This window comes from Diplotaxodon limnothrissa, linkage group LG11, assembly GCF_057381915.1.
Source record: "Diplotaxodon limnothrissa isolate DT_005_m linkage group LG11, D_limnothrissa_male_GT1.1, whole genome shotgun sequence".
Classification (NCBI taxonomy): Eukaryota; Metazoa; Chordata; class Actinopteri; order Cichliformes; family Cichlidae; genus Diplotaxodon; species Diplotaxodon limnothrissa.
The window spans coordinates 24,634,512-24,653,792 of record NC_140606.1 but is presented as its reverse complement, the minus strand read 5'-3'; the positions used below and the strand labels follow the sequence as shown (position 1 = coordinate 24,653,792).

The window sequence follows — 19,281 nt, the reverse complement described above, 5'->3', positions numbered from 1 at the left end:
TTAACACCATTAAAACAATTCGGTGTTTAAGCTTTCTCTCTTGTGCTCTCTTTGACTTGTCTTGAAGCAGTAAATCCCGAGATTGCGTAATGACATGTCAGCATGTGATTGCTTTGCAGTTAAGGAATTTCCCCTCAAGCCAGTTTACTTAACTTTAAAAATCGTTGTTTCTGGGAATGTACAAATGTGACACAGGAAGAAAAGAAAAAAGTGGTGATGTCATCAGTCAGGTGACAGAGCGCGGTGGAGGAGGGGTGCTGCACCCTTTTCGTAGCTTTCTATTTACAGTCATCTGAAGACGTGTCTGTGTTTAGTAGGAAGAACTGTGTGAGGCTTTGTGAACAGAGCCAGCTGACAGAAAACCAGCAGACCAGTATGTGGGAGAAGAACGCACGTTAGAGAAGATAAAAACTTATTGTGATGATAATAGTCTGTGTTGTGCTGCACACACACACAAAAGCCTGTGGTTTTATGCTTTCACACTGCTCAGCACGTCGTGACCTGCCATGCTTGCCTGGTTTCAAATCCTAACAATCTTGAGAAATGTAACTATGTTCAGAAATAAATGTACTTTCGGTACTGAGTGTTCTTCTGAAAACTCGCTGTGCAGTAATTTCACACTTGAAAATATTCAGTTTCCTCGTTTCGACGCACTCCTTCCTCTGTTTAGTGTTTTGTGACTCCAGAGAGTCTGTAAGAGCGCATGATGCAATAAAAGAAATGGTGGCTGTCGAAAGCAGCAGAAACATTCTTCGTGTTTAAGATGTGGTTTACAGTTTTCAGCTGCACCTCAAGCATTATTTCCTGCTTCAGCTTATCTGGCAACTAAGATAGAGAAAACCAGCTAATCAGGTCTTTTGTTTAATGAGTAACAAATCTGGTATGAGCAAAGAGAAAGTCTTTGTATACAACTTGATCAAATGTAAGCACATTTAGCAAAAATACTAAATGATTAACACAAATCCAGGGCTAGTTGACCCTGTTTGGCTGTGTTTGCAGACAGTGTCTTTAATCCACCTTACTCTCTGTTGCTTTACTGAAATGTTTATAGTGTAGACATCCTGACTGTGGTTGGGATGATCTTAGCACTGCTGTCATCAGCCTGCTATTGTCAGATATTTGCCTTTCACGTAATTATGAAAACAAAAGCAGTCGTGTCATTGTCCACATGTTTTTCTGAATGTCGATCATGTGGATGTCATTTGTTTTGGAGAAGTGAGTCACATGTCATATTATATCTCATTGTTTCCATCTGTTACGTAAGATCTCTGTCACCGAGCCAGTGCGTCTACCTTTCATTTTTATGGTTTCAGTTTCCAGTTAAAAGCATGTAAGCTGTTTTTACAAAAACTGCTGGATGTGAGTTTAAAAATTTCTCTATCATTCTTACATCCATTCTTCATCTGTTTGCCAAAATCGGTCGTGAACTTAACTTCTGCTCGGTTTACACAGGCCATTATAAAAATTTTATATATACAGAAAAAAAGAGGGAAGAAATAGACCAAAATGTTGCGCTGTCTTCTGTCACGTCAGTCGACATGTACTGAGTAAAGACTTCATGAGCAGAAGACAAACAAGTCACACAGTGGTTTCATAACGTGATTTGAAAGCTGCTTTTTTTGTTTAGATAATGCTTAAAGCAGGTAGAAATAAGCAAATAATGCATGTAATAATGCAGCTTTTTTATCTTTGCAGGCTCCTCTCCTGCACTGAACTCTATACTGTAAACATTAAATATTGGGAGTCGTTATAATAAGTAGAGTTATGGTATGTTGTAAACAGGAAAGTTCCCTTCAGCTCAATAAGATTGTAGAGCAGCATCTATACTGACAACCAATAAACTAACCAAAACAATAATTTACTCATTTTTTTTGTTCTTTTAAAAAATGTTTTTTACACGTTTATTTTGTCAGCAATTGTAACAGGTATTTCTCTGGTTTTACTTTTTATTTATTTACCAACAAAATTGTTATTACCACAAATATAAACTCTGGGAAATAAACTTCCTCAAAAAAGAGCCAAAAGCTTTTACTGAGGAGTAGAATTTTTGATTTAACTACCTATAAACTCACCAACAAACATGTTCAATCATTTAAGTGTTCATTTTACATTTTTATTTTACTTTTGCTTTGAAGTCTTGTTAAAAATGTGTGTTTTATGTCTAAAATTGCTTTTTAGAAACATGTTCTAACACACCTCAGATTTAGAATTTTCCAAACTGTTAAGTTTTTTTATACAGCTCAGAAAAACAGTTTGTTTAACATAAAAACATTAAAATAATAGAACGTTGTATAACAGTAAGAGTAATGGTGGCCTTCATTATGGTTTTAAAATCACCAGCGATAGACAACATTTCCAAACTGCATGCATTATAGGCCACAGAAATTATGCAATCCCACACACAAAAAAAGCTGAAGTAATTCTGGGAAGTAATTATAGACCTATGCATACATTAATTATACGTGTATAGGAGAGCCACACAGAGTCAAGTCAGCAAAAGTACCAGTGTCAATGCCTGTAATTTAAGCCTCACACCTCATCTTTCTTGTGGTGTGGACTGGAAAGAATTTCTCTGCATGTCTAATATATCTCTTTAAATCCACTACAGATTTGCTTTCTTGTTAATTAATTCCATATATTTCAAAATGTAGTAAATATCCATATTGTTTACAGTAATTTTGTAGGTTGGTTTTAAAATGCCATTTTGAAGTAATGTAAATAAAGTGTGTGTAGTAAATTTGAATTTTGAAAGATGTGGTGCCTGAATGTTCATTGGGTTGACTTTTGCTTTGTCGACTATGTGAAATTTTTAAAACAAATTTTCATTACTTTAAACATTTTTTGCGCAAATAAAAAAAATATTTGTCTGTAAAAGTGAATTTAGCCTTTAAACCTGAGAGTAAAATCCTCATCTAATGGTGCTTTCCAGAAGTATTCCAAGAGAATATATATTCCTGGGTGTAAATCCTGATATTTTCAAAAGCAGCCTATATAAACAGGAACAAACCCAGCTTAAAACGACTGGGTCCCCGCATAACACCAGTGGGTCCTTCCTATTTAAAGAACTGCTTTCAGTCAGTCAGAATTCTCTGTAACATCAACTAAAACTTTACACTTTGTATCAGAGACTACAGTTGTGATTGGAAGCTTATATAAATTCATCATGAGGATGAACTTGACAGTAATTTTGGACAGGGAGAGTTCTGGCTCCTAAAGAAAGAAAGAAGGAATCAATCAGTGGCCCTCATTTTGGAGCTCCATCTATTATCATGGGGTGAGCATGACCATGAGAAAAGGTGTAGGGGAAAGCGGTGCTCTACTTACACTGTATTTAATGAAGGTGGGGTGCTGCTGCCTTCAACTGAGGACATAGCCAGACTGTGGAAGAAATACTTAGAGGAGCTCCTTAATCTGGCTGACTGTTCTTTAGAGGAAGCACAGTCAGGGGGAACAATTCACCTATGATTTGTTTGATGATTTGAAACATTTAAGTCTGACATGAACACTGTTTCCCTGCTCAGGAGCCGACGCCGGAACTTCTCACTCACAAAAGCATACAGGATGGGATTGAGGCAGCAGTGAATGAAACCCACACAGGTGGTCACTGTCTTAATTTTCTCCAGGGATGTTGTGTCTGAACAAGTTTCATTACTGATATCAAAATTAAACGTTTCCACTAAGAGCGTGATGTTGTACGGGGTCCAGCAGATAAAGAAAACCACCACCACAGCCACAATAACTTTAAAAGCTCTCTGCTTTTGATGGCTCTGGGCACCACACCTCAGCTGATGCAAAATGCAGGAGTAGCAGAACATCATGATGGCTGAAGGAAGTGCAAAGCCAACTATGAGGTAAATCATGCGTGATGCCAACCTCCAATTATATACAGCCTCCTCACGAAATTTGTAATAATTGGGAACACACTCTCTTCTGCCTCGTCTATCATCAAACACATCTTCTAAAAAGATCCAGTCAGTGATAGAGAGAAGCAGGGAAAAGCACCACACCATCAGGCAGCTGGCCTGAACAACCCAAGGCTTCTTCCTTGAGTACATCTGTGTAGCATGGACGATGGACAGGTAGCGGTCCAGACTGATGCAGGCCAGGAGAAGGATCCCACTGTAGAAATTAATCTAAAGAAATCAATGAAAGACACTTCTGCTAAATTAAGTGAAAGTACAGACATTTTCACTGCATCTTTACTTCAGCACAATACTTACTGTAAAAACACTTCCACTGATCTTGCACAGGGGAGTACCAAATGTCCATCCATCACTTTGGGCATACTGTACTGCCCAGATGGGCAGCGTCACCAGCATCAGGATATCTGCCACTCCCAGATGGAGGATGAATATATCTGTCGCACTCCAGGTCTTCCTACTCCGAGCCAGTATCCTCAACAGCAATCCGTTCCCAAGCAGACCAACAACGAACACCACAGAGTACAGAACTGGTATGAACACAGCTTCAAAATTCACAGTCTCAGTCAGGCTGCAAATATCACCCCCTTCATAAGAGCCATTCGAGTCTGAATAGTTATAGTTCTCGTAGAAATCAGACCAGTCAAGGTCCTCCCCTGTCACTGTAATCTTTTCATCTTCCATCATCTGTGGACAGACAGAGAAAAGGATGCAAATTTTCACTTAGACTCTGACTTATGATGTGATTTTCAACCACATGGTCGATCATGTTTTCTGTATTTTTTGTTTTCTGTATTTAGTTTTTTGTTTGTTTGTTTGTTTTTTTAATGCATGCCTTTAAAAAAGCTGCTGCATTAGATATTCCGTGCCTTCCAGTTAAAGTAGTTGGAAACACTACTAATATTATCCAGGTAAAGAACACATTGGGTTTTTTTTTAAATAGATAATATTTTAACAGTGAGGACAGGGTAAAAACAAACAAACACAGAAACTGGATACATAAAGCTTTGCTTTGTACGGTTTATTTATTTATTTATTTTTATTAACTGAATTACTTGTACCAATCAACAAAAGACAGTGTCAACCATTTTAGTCATACTATTGGTTTATTTTTTAATTTCTTAATTTCTTTTAACTGTTTTGTATCTTCTTCTTCTTTTATTTATGCTGGTACAATTTAGGGAAGAGAAACTGATATACACCAACCAAGAGGAAGCATGTAAATTCACATTTTGCAAGAAATTAAGAGTCAGGTGGCTCTAGACATCAGTCGTAAACATAATGTCATAAACGTACTGAATGTTTAAAACAAAATATAAGGAAAATATCACTCGTCACGTCACATCACAGTTTAATATGCTGTAGTTTGTCACTGAGAACTGAAGGTGTGTATACAAACAGAAAAACAATCCTGTAAAGAAAAACATACACCCCTCTGCATCAAATCAATTCAATTTGTGATCATTTAGTAAATTCTTAAACGCATAATTAATTAATGTAAACAGAGAGTGGTCAATGTAGTTAAAATGCATAATAGGATGTTGACCAAAATTTAAGAATAATGACATACTCGTGAAAAATTAGAAATAGCCAGTATAGAATGATAAATAATTCAATAATTCAATAATAAAGGCATAAAATAAAAACATACCAAAGTAGAAGTCTCTAATATCGTAGATAATAAAAATGTGTCCAGAGCTCTACCTCCAGCAGTGCCGATAAAAGCCTCTAAATTGGTTAAAGAGGAAGCTCGCACAAAAACAAAACCAAAACAAACTCCTCCACCTTACTAAGCACATTATGAGCTAGCATTTGATGTTTTTATATAAAATTATTAACTTTGTTTTGAAAAAAGTATTTTTGTAAAAAATAATAACAATACTTTTAAATTTTATTTGTATGTTTTATTTTGTATTTATTCTTTTTTTTAAGATGCTGAAAATGTAGCTTACAACTGCACTTCATATATTTAAATTGTGCTTTTAAGATGTCTGGAACTAACTACAGCAGAGATAACTGAACCCATTTACAAATTTGCTGTAAAGCTGTAAGATTTCCTCATTGTTGCCTTTACATTTTTGTTATTAATGTGAATATATGATATAAAATCTTATAGGATCAGTGTGTAAGTGGTGGTTCCACTGTCTATGTACACATTTCTGTGAAATCAGGCACAAAACCTAAAAACACTCATCAGATTCATTTTGAAGTTATGTTTCAGACTTTTTTAGGAATTAAAAGACTTAGAGTTTTAGTCTATAAGTGTTATCAATATGTTATTAACATTTGAATAAATTATTTTATTTAGATTTTTTTTCCCCTTTTTTTGCTTTTCTTTTTTGCTTTTTCTCTGTCAAATAAAGAAAATTAAACAAATTAGTCAACTGGTGTCAAATTGAAACTGAAACCTAGAAACTAGTTGTCCCAATCAAAAGAATTTAGCAACCGTTTGATGGGGGTTTTTCTAAACTCTCTTTTGGTTTTGATAGCTGCCCTTGTATGACTTTAACGATCATTAAGTCAGTAAGATTTCTTTAACTGGCCTTTTGATCCTGTGGGTGTACTGTATAAAAAACTATAAAAACTGACTTGTTTGTGTTATTTGGAATAATGATTCTGTATTTGAACACATATAAAACATAAATCAATGTGCAAAAAAATATATTATAAAACACATGTTGTATAAAACCTTTTTAAGGAGAAATAGTAGCTCTCTACAATAATAAAGCATGTTGTATGGGGGGGGGGGGGGGGGGGGGTTGCCTTCATGTTCATCTACGTTAGTTTGTAAGCTCAGTCAGGATTTGTTTTATTGTCTTTTTCAGAGACACTATATTGCCAAAAGTATTCTCTCACCCATCTAATTTATTGAATTCAGCTGTCTGGTAGCTTCCACGGCCATAGGTGTATAAATCAGGCAGCTAGGCCTGCAGACTGCTTCTACAAGTATTTGTGAAAGAATGGCTCGCTCTCAGGAGGTCAGTGGACATCAGTGTGGTATTGTGATAGGATGCCACCTGTGCAACAAGTCAAGTTGTGAAATTTCCTCACTATTAAATATTCCACAGTCAGTTGTCAGTGGTATTATAACAAAGTGGAAGTGATTGAGAACAGCAGCCGCTGCAACACAAAGAGGTAACCCACCTAAAATCACAAAGCGGGCTCTGCGCTTGGGTATGGGTTCGTGAACCTTCTGCAGAGTCAATCAATATAGACCTACAAACTTCATGTGGCCTTCAGATTAGCTCAAGAAAGCTTCATGGAATGTATTTACACTAGTGTGAAAATATGTATATGAGTAATTGCATATGAGAGCATGAGGGTGGGAATGGATGTTTGTATCTGTGGGTGCCTGTTTGTTTGTGTCTATATGTCAGGTCAGGTATCAGACACCACCTCTCTAGGGACATCTCAGGCCCTCCATGGTATGGAGGCCTATCTCCCCCCACTACTTCCCCTGCCAGTGGCAGACGCCCTCAGACATTGGTGGTTCTTTGTGTCCGGGGATGGGTGTCCAGGTACGCACCGGCTCACTCCTGGTGGCTGCTTGCCTGGAGCATGGGGCTCACTCGGGCCCCTTCGGGGGTGGGGTGCCCTCGGCCTGGGGCTCGGTCACTCTGGCACATGGGCACGTCACAGCAACCCCCCCGGCTTCTGCTCCGCGGCTGCTGAGTGACCCCTCATCTGGGGCTCCCCTCAGCTCTTTCCGGGATAGTGGCGCCGCTGCCCCTCTGTTGGTCTTCCTTGGTCGCTTGTGTTCTAGGGGCCTCTGGATGTCTGGAGCCTGGATCTCCTCCATACCTGCTTCATGCCCTGGAGGACGGGGCTGTGGCTCCCCACACCCTCTAGCAGATCATTACATGAAGGAATCTTTTAAATACAAGCGCGCTCATGCTCACAGGTGTACACACGGGTGCTCACACACACAAACTACACCCTTTTTGGCTCCTACCTCAAAGCACACTGTGCGCTGTCGATCCTACGTGCTGCACAATAATATTTAATATTTAGTATTTACTGTTATATTCACATAGATCCTTCCGATAATGTTGTTTATAATATTGCTCTCTTTTTTTTTGCTTGTTTTCTCTTTTTTCTTTCTCAACAGGTGATCCAGGTGATTGATATACCGGTATGTATTTTTTGTCTATTTGTTTTGTTGGTTTTTGTTTTTTGCCCTTTGTCACATTCCTCTTCTCTGCTGTTTTTCTTTCCCTCTTTCTTTCTCCCTTTTTTTCTCCCCTGTCAAGTCTGTTCTGTATTTAGGAAGTGAAAATAAAATAAACAATAAAAGGTCAATCAAAAAGACCAATACGCCAAGGCTGGGATGGTCCATTTGGTAAAGTAAATCCGTTGGACATCTTTCTTTGCCTTTAGACAATAATTCTGATGGCAAAAGAACCAAACGGGACAGGCAAAAAAAAAAAAAAAAGAATGGATATGATAAAAACCTTTACTGAATAAGTGTAAGGTTTACCTTACTTAGGTAAGGTTTACTTTCTGTGAACTTTTCTCTGAAATCAGAAACTAAACCTGAAAACAATCATCAGTTTAATTTAGTGGTAAGTTGTCCTTCAGAATTATTATTTCGTTTTTGCATAAACATTAGTTTAAAAATTAGTATATTTTAGTGCTATCTTTATAATTCTAATACATTGCAGTTACTGGGTAAATGTGTTCACCAAATAAATGAATGGATGAGCCATAATTTTCTTCAGCTTAATGCTGAAAAACAGAAGTAATCACTTTTGGTCCCAAAAATGAAAGTCAACAAAATTCAATACAACAGAACGATTTAAAATTGTTTAGCATAGTTATGAATGCTGATTTGAATTTGAATAGTCATATAAACACCATTATGCAATCCTCTTCCATCTTAAAATATTAGAATTAGAATTAAGAGTCTTGTGGCAAAAAAAGATAATAAATGCTTATTCATGCATTTATTTTTAGTAAGCTAAATTATTGTAATTGTTGTTTTTATTGGTTTTAATTTAATGTACATCCAAAATGCTGTTGCTACATTTCTGACCAACACCAGGAAAAACTGATCATATTACAACTAATTTTAAAATCATTGTACTGGCTTCCTGTGTGTAAAGGGATTGATTGTAAAATACTGTTAACGGTTTATAAAGCATTGAGGGTCTTGGACCTAAATATATTGCTGATCTACTTGAAGTCTGTGGGGCTCCTAGGTCTCAGATCTAGAACCAAACCTGGTGAGGTTGTATGAAAGATGCTATATGAATAAATTTGACTTTGACTTTAACAGGTTTTGTTTTTTTTGTTTTTAGTCTGTGTTATCTGTATGTCAATAATATTTGTAATAACTCGTTCTATTCATATTTCAGGTTTTTGTAGTTTTCAGCACAAAGTCAAAAGAAAACTCATTTTTATGCCAGATTCCAGATGAGACCAGACTAATCAAAGGAAGGTCCCAATTGCTTGATGAACGGTTTTTGACACATTTCCAAAGTTTCCTGCATAGTTTTAACATCAATTAATTACATTTCACTGAATAATCACCCAAATTCCATTAATATTCCTGCAGGTCCTGTGGGAATTGTTATATTGGAAAGAGACTTTATCATACTTAAAAAATATATAATCGTCATTTTGTACAGAACATAAATCAAGATACAAAGAAAAAAGTATAAAATACAAGCTGCTGAATAGGTATTAATCTCTTTACTCTATTAATTCTCATGTTCTCATTACTTATTTCTATTACAATACTGCCCGGCAATTAGAAAAAAGAAATATTATTATTAATATTATTAATTCATGTTCAGCTATGGAAAATAATAATAACAACAACAACAACAACAACAACAACAACAAAAACACTGCCTACATGTTATCTAACACAACAATATACAAAAGCACACTGTACATTCTGATGTTTATGTATTTCCCTGGTTTTGTCTTTCTCAGATAGCAAGGGAGTGGGAAGTTTCAGCAGACTCGGACCACATGGAGCTTCTCCTGTTGCTGACAAAAGACTGGATTTTTGCACTTGCCACTTTGCAGCCCAGAGACCTGAGGATGTTCATGAGCTGACGGCGGAACTTCACACCCACAAAAGCATACAGGATGGGATTGAGGCAGCAGTGAATGATACCCATACAGGTGGTCACTGTCTTTGCTTTCTCCAGAGATGTTTTGCCTGAATAAGTTTCTGTGTTGTTGTCAAAATGAATTGTTTCCACTAAGAGTGTGAAGTTGTACGGTGCCCAGCAGATAAAGAAAACCACCACCACAGCCACAATAACTTTAAAAGCTCTCTGCTTTTGAAGGCTCTGGGCACCACACCTCAGCTGATCCAGGATGCGGGAGTAGCAGAAAATCATGACACCGGAAGGAAGCACAAAGCCCACTATGAGATAAATCATGCGTGATGCCAACCTCCAAGAGTCTTCTGCGTTTGCATCAAATTTACGATAGTTATGAACACACTCTCTTCTGCCTCGTCTATCATCAAACATTTCTTCTAAAAAAATCCAGTCAATAATGGAGAGAAGCAGTGAAAAGAACCACATCATCAGGCAGCTGGCCTGGGCAACCCAAGGCTTCTTCCTTGAGTACATCTGTGTAGCATGGACGATGGACAGGTAGCGGTCCAGACTGATGCAGGCCAGGAGAAGGATCCCACAGTAGAAGTTAATCTAAAGAAATCAATGAGGGACAAGACACCTCTGCTAAATAATTGAAAGTACAGATATTTTCAATGCATCTTTACTTCAGCACAATACTTACCATAAAGACACTTCGACTGATCATGCACAAGGGAGTACCAAATGTCCATCCATCACTTTGGGCATACTGTACTGCCCAGATGGGCAGCGTCACCAGCATCAGAATATCTGCCACTCCCAGATGAAGGATGAATATATCTGTCACACTCCAGGTCTTCCTACTCTGAGCCAGTATTCCCAACAACAATCCATTCCCAAGTAGGCCAACAACAAACACCACAGAGTACAGAACTGGTATGAACACAGCTTCAAAATTCACATTCTCAGTCAGGTCGCAAATATCACCCCCTTCATAAGAGCCATTCGAGTCTGAATAGTTATAGTTTTCATAGAAATCAGACCAGTCAAGGTCCTCCCCTGTCACTGTAATCTTTTCATCTTCCATCATCTGTGGACAGACAGAGAAAAGGCCGTTAATTTGGTTTCAGCACAAATGTTTTCTACCACATGGTGGTGCTATCTATCATCTATCTATCTATCTATCTATCTATCTATCTATCTATCTATCTATCTATCTATCTATCTATCTATCTATCTATCATCTATCTATCTATCTATCTATCTATCTATCTATCTATCTATCTACAGAACTGGTATGAACACAGCTTCAAAATTCACAGTCTCAGTCAGGTCATTAATTTCATCCTCATAAATGCCATCATAAGAGCTGTTACAGACTGAGGTGTTGTCACACAAATCCTGCCAGTACTCCGCTGACAGTGAAATCTTTCCACCTTCCATCATCTGTGGACAGACAGAGGAAATTTTGTTTCATCGTTTGACTTGTCATATTTTTTTCTACCAGATGGGGGTGCCATCCAACTACCAGTGTTTTTGTTTGTTTTATTTTTGGTTACACAAACTAAAAGTAAAAATAATTTTTGTAATTTTCTGTATTTAGTTTAATCAATTCCAATAAATTTTCAGTGCATTTTTATTTATATAGCACCAAATTCACAACAACAGTTCCCTTAAGGCACTTTACGTTGTAAGGTAAAGACCCTGCAATAATGTAGTGAAATCGCCAAGAATCAACTTAAAGCAAGGAACTAAGTGTGCAGATAAGCCTAAACATAAATCCCATCTCAAAACCAAAAAGAAATTATGAACACACACTTTTAACTTTTCCGTCAACATTGTTTGTTTTTTTGTCTCTTTAATTTGTTTTACATTCTTTTTTTTCTATTTTTTTTTATTTAGTCGCAAAATTTGGGGAAGAGAAATTAATGTGCACATCCAAGAGGTAGCACGCGTAAATTCAGTTTGCGAGAAATTAAGAGCCACAAGGCTCTAAACATTAATCTGAATTTTAATTCTCTGTGACTTAATGCTATATCATGAATTAATCGTACTTTTGTTAAAATAAAGGATCCAAAGAGTCATATCACATCCATTACACCCTCATCTTTGAGAAAATCTCAACAACCTCTTGAATGATAAAAAGGTATATATATATATTCTCGCAAACTATCAGGCTTCGAACCACAGCGCATTTTAACACGCCGTGGTCTATTACTGTGAACTAAAGGTGTGCCTACAAACTGGGAAAAAAAGAAGCAAATAATACAGAGTAAAGCAAGTGTTCATCCTCAAAAGTCAATTTGTGATCGTTTTGTAAATAGTTAATCACATTTATTTGTCCAGAGATGAGAAAGTGCAATTTAATCCATAATGTGATGTGTGTAAAGAAAGGAGGACAAACATGCTATAATATTGAACTGCACGAGGAATCAGAACTAACTAATATACAATGATAAAACAGTAAATAATTTTTTTAAAAGATAGGCGTGAAATGAAAACATACCAAAGTAGAAGTTGTTGATATTTTAGATCAGAGAAATATGCTCAGTGAAAAACACCTCTACCTCCAGCAGCACCGATAAAAGCATGTATTACCACTGAAGAGGAAGCTGACATAAGACAGACTAAGCCAAAAGCCAAAAAAAAAACCCTCCCCCACCTTGCAGAGCACATTACACGTAAAAACATTCGTAAAATTGCATCAGGACTTTTGATAGTTTTACACAATCTTAGAGACACCATCACCAAAGGTGACCTGATAAAACATTTTGGTGAAGATAATCTCACTATTCATTTTTATTCTATTTCCTCTTTCTTCTTTTTTCAAGACAGTGAGAATAAATTTGATCCCTTATTTAAAATGTTACATATATTTTTACATATCTATAAAATAATCTCAATCTGTAATTGTTGCCCCTCTGTTTATGTTAGACCTTTTCACCAACATGAAGATTTGCATATGATAAGAACGTTTACGGGGTAAGTCTGTAAGTAAGGTGGTTACACTTTCTGCAAATGTTTCTGTCAAATCAGAGACTAAACCTGAAAACGCACATCAGTTTCATTTGGTTTTAAGTTTTGTTTCAGATTCTTTTGACATTTAAAACAGGTTTTGATTTTAGTTGACATGTGTCAAACTACATATCTGTATGTGAATAATGTGTGTCCTTTTTTATTCATATTTTAGGTTGTTGTTTTAAGTACAAAGATAAAAGAAAATTAACTTTCATGCAATTTCTCTGTCAGATAAAGAAAAATTCATCAAATTAGTCACCAGGCCTCAAATAGAAACTGGAACTTGGAGACCAGTACACCTCATCAAAGGACTGTACACACTGTCTGATGAACTGTCTTGTAATTTTGATATATGTTCCCAAAACTCCTTCCAAAGCTGTAAGAATAAGTATTTATTTCAATGAATAAGCATCAAAGATTCCTTTAATAGGTCTGTTGGTCCTGTAGGTATAATCTTAAAAACAGACTTTATTATGATAATAAAGATTTATTGTACATTTGAACATTTTACACATAAAATATAAATCAATATGCAAAATAAATGTAGCATAAAATACATGTTTAAAACATTTTAAGATAAAATAGTAGCAATACTGCCCAGAAAACAGAGAAAGGAAATCTCATACACTGCCAACAAATGCAGGTGTGAGTTATTTCTGTCCTGTCACATTCAACTACTGGTGCACTAAGAACTGTAGCAAACAACCAGTGCTGATTTCAGGTAATGTAACACAAAAAATATACAAACACAAGTTGTATGTGCTGATGTTCATGTATTTGTCTCCATGTTTGTTTAGGTCAGTCAGATTTGTTGTTTTTGTCTTTCTCAGATAGCAAGCGAGTGGGAAGTTTCAGCAGACTCGGACCACATGGAGCTTCTCCTGTTGCTGACAAAAGACTGGATTTTTGCACTTGCCACTTTGCAGCCCAGAGACCTGAGGATGCTCATGAGCTGACGGCGGAACTTCACACCCACAAAAGCATACAGGATGGGATTGAGGCAGCAGTGGATGAAACCCACACAGGTGGTCACTGTCTTAATTTTCTCCAGAGATGTTGTGCCTGAACAAGTTTCTGTGTTGTTATCAAAATGAATAGTTTCCACTAAGAGTGTGAAGTTGTACGGGGTCCAGCAGATAAAGAAAACCACCACCACAGCCACAATAACTTTAAAAGCTCTCTGCTTTTGATGGCTCTGGGCTCCATACCTCAGCTGATCCAGGATGCAGGAGTAGCAGAAAATCATGACACCAGAAGGAAGTACAAAGCCCACTATGAGATAAATCATGCGTGATGCCAACCTCCAATTATATACAGCCTCCTCACCAAATTTGTAATAATTGGGAACACACTCTCTTCTGCCTCGTCTATCATCAAACACATCTTCTAAAAAGATCCAGTCAATGATAGAGAGAAGCAGGGAAAAGCACCACACCATCAGGCAGCTGGCCTGAACAACCCAAGGCTTCTTCCTTGAGTACATCTGTGTAGCATGGACGATGGACAGGTAGCGGTCCAGACTGATGCAGGCCAGGAGAAGGATCCCACTGTAGAAGTTAATCTAAAGAAATCAATGAGAGATGAGCAAGACATATTTTGAAACCTCTGCTAAATTAATTGAAAGTACAGATTTTTTCACTGCATCTTTACTTCAGCACAATACTTACTGTAAAAACACTTCCACTGATCTTGCACAGGGGAGTACCAAAAGTCCATCCATCACTTTGGGCATACTGTACTGCCCAGATGGGCAGCGTCACCAGCATCAGGATATCTGCCACTCCCAGATGGAGGATGAAGGTATCTGTTACGCTCCAGGTCTTCCTACTCCGAGCCAGTATTCCCAACAGCAATCCGTTCCCAAGTAGACCAACAACAAACACCACAGAGTACAGAACTGGTATGAACACAGCTTCAAAATTCACATTCTCAGTCAGGTCGCAAATATCACCCCCTTCATAAGAGCCATTCGAGTCTGAATAGTTATAGTTTTCATAGAAATCAGACCAGTCAAGGTCCTCCCCTGTCACTGTAATCTTTTCATCTTCCATCATCTGTGGACAGACAGAGAAAAGGCCGTTAATTTGGTTTCAGCACAAATGTTTTCTACCACATGGTGGTGCTATCTATCATCTATCTATCTATCTATCTATCTATCTATCTATCTATCTATCTATCTATCTATCTATCTATCTATCTATCTATCTATCTATCTAGCATTTAGTTTGGTCATTTAGATATTCTTGATGATCACATTATAAGCAGGTAAAAAACACCGTGTTTTGTAAATAATGTCATAACTGTAAGGACAGAGTAACACCACATGAACATACATACATATATACAAGTTTTGTGATATTTTTTTTTAATAAATAGAATTTATTATATCAATAAACATAAAAGTAAAGGATTCAAAAGAGCTCTATCACATCTCATCTTTACAAAACCTGGAAACTTACTCAGTGACAAAAATATAATAGCAAACTATAACACTTCACACCACATCAGAGTTTAATATGCTGTGGTCTGTCACTGTGAGCTAAAGGTGTGCGTACAAACAGAAAAACAAATGAGCACAATGAAAGCAATGCAAACATCAAAATTCAATTATACGCAAATTGAATTTTTATGCAGAATTCATCGTTTCCATTGTTTTCAATACAAACCGATTTTAATTATTTCTTAATTACATACTTAACTGCATGCATTTGTGCAGAGAGGGGAGAGTGCAGTTTAAATGTTCAATGTAATGTGTGTACTCTTATGTAAGCACAACTGAAATTTTACAACAAGGAATGACAAATGCATGAAATTTAACTAGTATAGCCTGATTGAAAACAGCATAAAATAAAAAACATACCAAACTAGGAGTCTCTGATATTGTAGATCACATAAATCTGCCCTGCGAAAAAGAGCTCTACCTCTAGCAGTCCCGATAAAAGCATCTAAAGCTACTACAAAGGAAGCTGACATAAGACAAAGGCTCAGGCACACAAACCAAAAAAAAAACCCTCCTCCACCTCACAGGGTACGTTATGACAGTATGAAAACTCTCATAAGCTGTAAATAAGAAGTCTGATGATTTACAGAAATTTAATGAAATAATTGCTAAGACAGTTTTAAGAAACGTCTTACTTTTAAAAAGTTTTATTTTTTATTTCCTCTTTTTTCCGAGACGCTAAGAATAAAGTTTTATCCTTTAATTTAAAAAAAAACAATTAACAAACTTAAAATGTTAAACTATGTGTTTCAGATGTCTGAAACAAGCCTACAATAGAAACAACTTAACATATTTATAAATTCTCAAAAAAATTGTAAAATTTTCTTTCTCCTTGTCGCCCTTCTGTTTATGTTAAAGTAGTAGTAAAGGGCCTTTACACCAATGTGGAGATATGAATACGTAAAAACACTTTCGGGGTCACTGTGTGAGTAACGTAGTCGCACTTTCTGTGAACGTTTCTGTGAAATCAGAGACTAAAAATGAAAACACTCATCAGTTTCATTTGGTTTGGAAGTTGTGTTTCAGAATTTGTTGCCATTTAAGAGAAACACACGATTTAAAAGAAATGCATTGTGTTGAGTGCTGAATTTGTCATATGTATTTGACATATATTACATGCAAATATGCTCTGATCCTGGACAAGCTCGGGCACATTGTTTCTGGCCACTGATCACAAATGTTGATGGGGTTCTTTTTTTTAAGCTTTTTTTGGGGGGGTAGACATGAGCTTAAGCTCTCTGTCACCACCAAAGATCAACCATCATCATGCAGTTTGACCAGATTTATTTCAGTGAGTAGTGTCTGATTGTCTTATTTGTATATTTTGCAGTGTTTAACTTGTTATGTATTATTCATGCATGTGCACATGTCCTCACACATCAGTTGAAAGCTGTAAAACGCTCTCTGGAATATGTTAAATTTATAAACTGCAAATTTAGATTAGATGACAATGTCATAGCACACAAGTAATGGACTTTGCATACATCCATTTAGTTTTGCCACAAAATTGAAAGACAGTGTCATAAAAGTTGATCAAATATACGTTTCTGTATTGCTTTAACTGAATTGTGCACCAGTGTTTTGTTGCATTTGTTTGCTTCAGGCCTGAAAACTTAAAAACAATTCTAAAATGTGCTCAAGCAATCAAGAAAAACTGCAATAAGGACAAGAAATGCATATAAAATAAACAACATACATGAAATCCAAATTTTAAAACAGTTTTCACAGCAAGAAATTACAACACAAATATTGTTGTAAATGCACTCTTCTTGTTACTCATGTCAGGGCGACACATTCACACTTATTTCTAATTTAGAAAAGAAAAAGTTCTCTAAAGTGGCAACGGAAGATATGCACACATAGAAATGCCTTTGGAGACCACTGATGTTCAAACCAGAAACCTTCGTGCAGTGAGGTGACAGTGCTAACCACTGCCCTACAGCACCCTTTTATAGGTCTAATTTATGTTACTATCATATTTTTCAAAAGCAGACTCTATGCAGAGAACATAAAACTGACTGAACGTGCAGTGAAATAATAGTGTAGTCATGCTGTGCATCTTTTTGGCTTACATGTCTGTTTACACAAACAAATCACACTCTGGTTTTATTAGAACAGTAGTAGTGAAGAATATTGGTGCAGAATGTATGCCCAGAGACACAGCAGCAATTCACACCATTCATATAAAGCTCCTGGACTACACAGTCTCGTCAAAATGAATGAAAAAAACAAACTGAAATTATGAATGAACAGCTACATGTTGATAGATAAGCTCCTGGCATGTCTTAACAAACCAAAAAAAAAGATAGCGTTTTATGACACTCATATCAGTGTTAAATCTCACTTTATATCATTTTCAAGATCAGCATTTCAAAGATTTAGTTACCTTCCCCCAAAACCTCAAGATATTTCTCACACCTTTTTTTTTTCACTGTATTGCTCATGCTTTGTACGCAGCCACCAAACATGCAAAGATGACACCTGTGACAGAACTTGGTTTCAAATGTCTGTTTCCCCTTACCATTTACAAAAGCTTCAGATCGTGTTCCTGTTGTTTTTCACACCTTTCCTCGGCTGGTTGTGCAGCTCTTATGCAATTCATCTTAGAGGCAAATGGAAATGTAGGTACCTGTCAGAGAAAGAGAGAAAAGCACAGCTAGAAAACAGTTCTGTTGTGACCCAGATTATACATTTTACAAAGCAGCATGCATGTCTGGCTGTTTGGTTCATTCTGCAGTGGGATGCAGCACGCTGGAAACAGTGGGATTTAAACACAAGTCATTCAAATCTAACATAACATGACAACATTCTGATACAAACAAAAATATATAATATAAACACACGAATACTACTTTTTTGTCTCTAAGAAACGAATTAAAACTTGTTTGTTCACCATAAAATCTGTGCTTCTAAACTGAGGTTTGTTTTTTTTAAGCTACAGTGAAACCATTGAGATGTTGTTTTGGGCAGTTTGAGGAACTGAGAGAAGAAAACTGGCAGTTTTAATTCCTAAAATCGTTTTTGTATTGCTAAGTTTTAGCAGTAGTGAATCATTTCCTATAGCACATAGGAATCACAGTTCCAGTTTACAGGTTCAATCACATCTGCTCACTGATGTAATACCATCGGCTTCATGTGATGTTGATGGTGTGATTGGATGTAAGATAAGATTCACAGAAGATGAATAAGCCTCTTGGCAAGATTTTTCTTTAGCAACTGTTTGAACATTTGCAGAATGGCTTCAACTTGAACCACCTCTTCCTTTTGCTTAGGCGGTTAATTTGACCACATTGTAGGTTAGTGTGCCACTAACCTGTGCCACTTGCTGAAAAAGGTTTCCGTTGTAATGCATGACTATCTATGATTGACAGAAGGGTCGGGAAGGAAAGACATAGTTCATATTGGGAAATCTATTTGATAGCGTGCTTGTTTCGACACTTCATTGGTAAGGGGACAGGCTTAGGTACACACTCGCACTCTATACAACTTACATTTAACGATGAAAAGACTTCCTCGGATATAATTCGTCATAGGTGTGAATGCTACTTTGTTTTGTTTTTGCGAAACTGCTACCATTATATAATGCACCCAGAATAAACTATTAAAACAGTACTTGATTTTAAATCCCTGAGTGATGGCAAAACAAACAGCAACAACAACAAAAAAATGTCACTTGTGCAGGTTCAACTTGTAAACAGAAGGAACTCACAGCACCTCTGTGGATTTCCTGTGTGACATTCAGTCTCAAAAAATATATTCACCCTTTCAGCTGTAGTTAAGTAAAACA

At 36.7% G+C, this 19,281-nt stretch overlaps 3 protein-coding genes across 4 annotated transcripts; all 3 read right to left on the bottom strand.

The window, feature by feature from the left end:
- Positions 1 to 3,393: 3,393 nt before the first annotated feature.
- LOC146622808 (C-X-C chemokine receptor type 3-like) lies at positions 3,394 to 4,607 on the bottom strand. Its single transcript, XM_085364911.1, has 3 exons — positions 4,221 to 4,607; positions 3,499 to 4,133; positions 3,394 to 3,424 (listed from the first exon to the last, which is right to left on the bottom strand). Exons 1-3 carry the CDS (start codon positions 4,605 to 4,607, stop codon positions 3,394 to 3,396), a joined length of 1,053 nt encoding a protein of 350 aa, XP_085221037.1.
- Positions 4,608 to 9,853: 5,246 nt separating this feature from the next.
- LOC146622807 (C-X-C chemokine receptor type 3-like) lies at positions 9,854 to 11,422 on the bottom strand. Of its 2 annotated transcripts, XM_085365421.1 has the most exons (3): positions 11,297 to 11,422; positions 10,680 to 10,940; positions 9,854 to 10,588 (listed from the first exon to the last, which is right to left on the bottom strand). In XM_085365421.1, the coding sequence occupies exons 1-3, from the start codon at positions 11,420 to 11,422 to the stop codon at positions 9,854 to 9,856; spliced, it is 1,122 nt and encodes a 373-aa protein (XP_085221547.1). The 2 variants fall into 2 exon arrangements, with proteins under 2 accessions (XP_085221547.1, XP_085221546.1); XM_085365420.1 differs by lacking the exon at positions 11,297 to 11,422 and having other exon boundaries at positions 10,680 to 11,066.
- Positions 11,423 to 13,745: 2,323 nt separating this feature from the next.
- Positions 13,746 to 15,896, bottom strand: LOC146622806 (C-X-C chemokine receptor type 3-like). The gene is made up of 3 exons (XM_085365419.1): positions 15,855 to 15,896; positions 14,662 to 15,048; positions 13,746 to 14,555 (listed from the first exon to the last, which is right to left on the bottom strand). Exons 2-3 carry the CDS (start codon positions 15,046 to 15,048, stop codon positions 13,821 to 13,823), a joined length of 1,122 nt encoding a protein of 373 aa, XP_085221545.1. The 5' UTR covers positions 15,855 to 15,896; the 3' UTR covers positions 13,746 to 13,820.
- Positions 15,897 to 19,281: the final 3,385 nt, after the last annotated feature.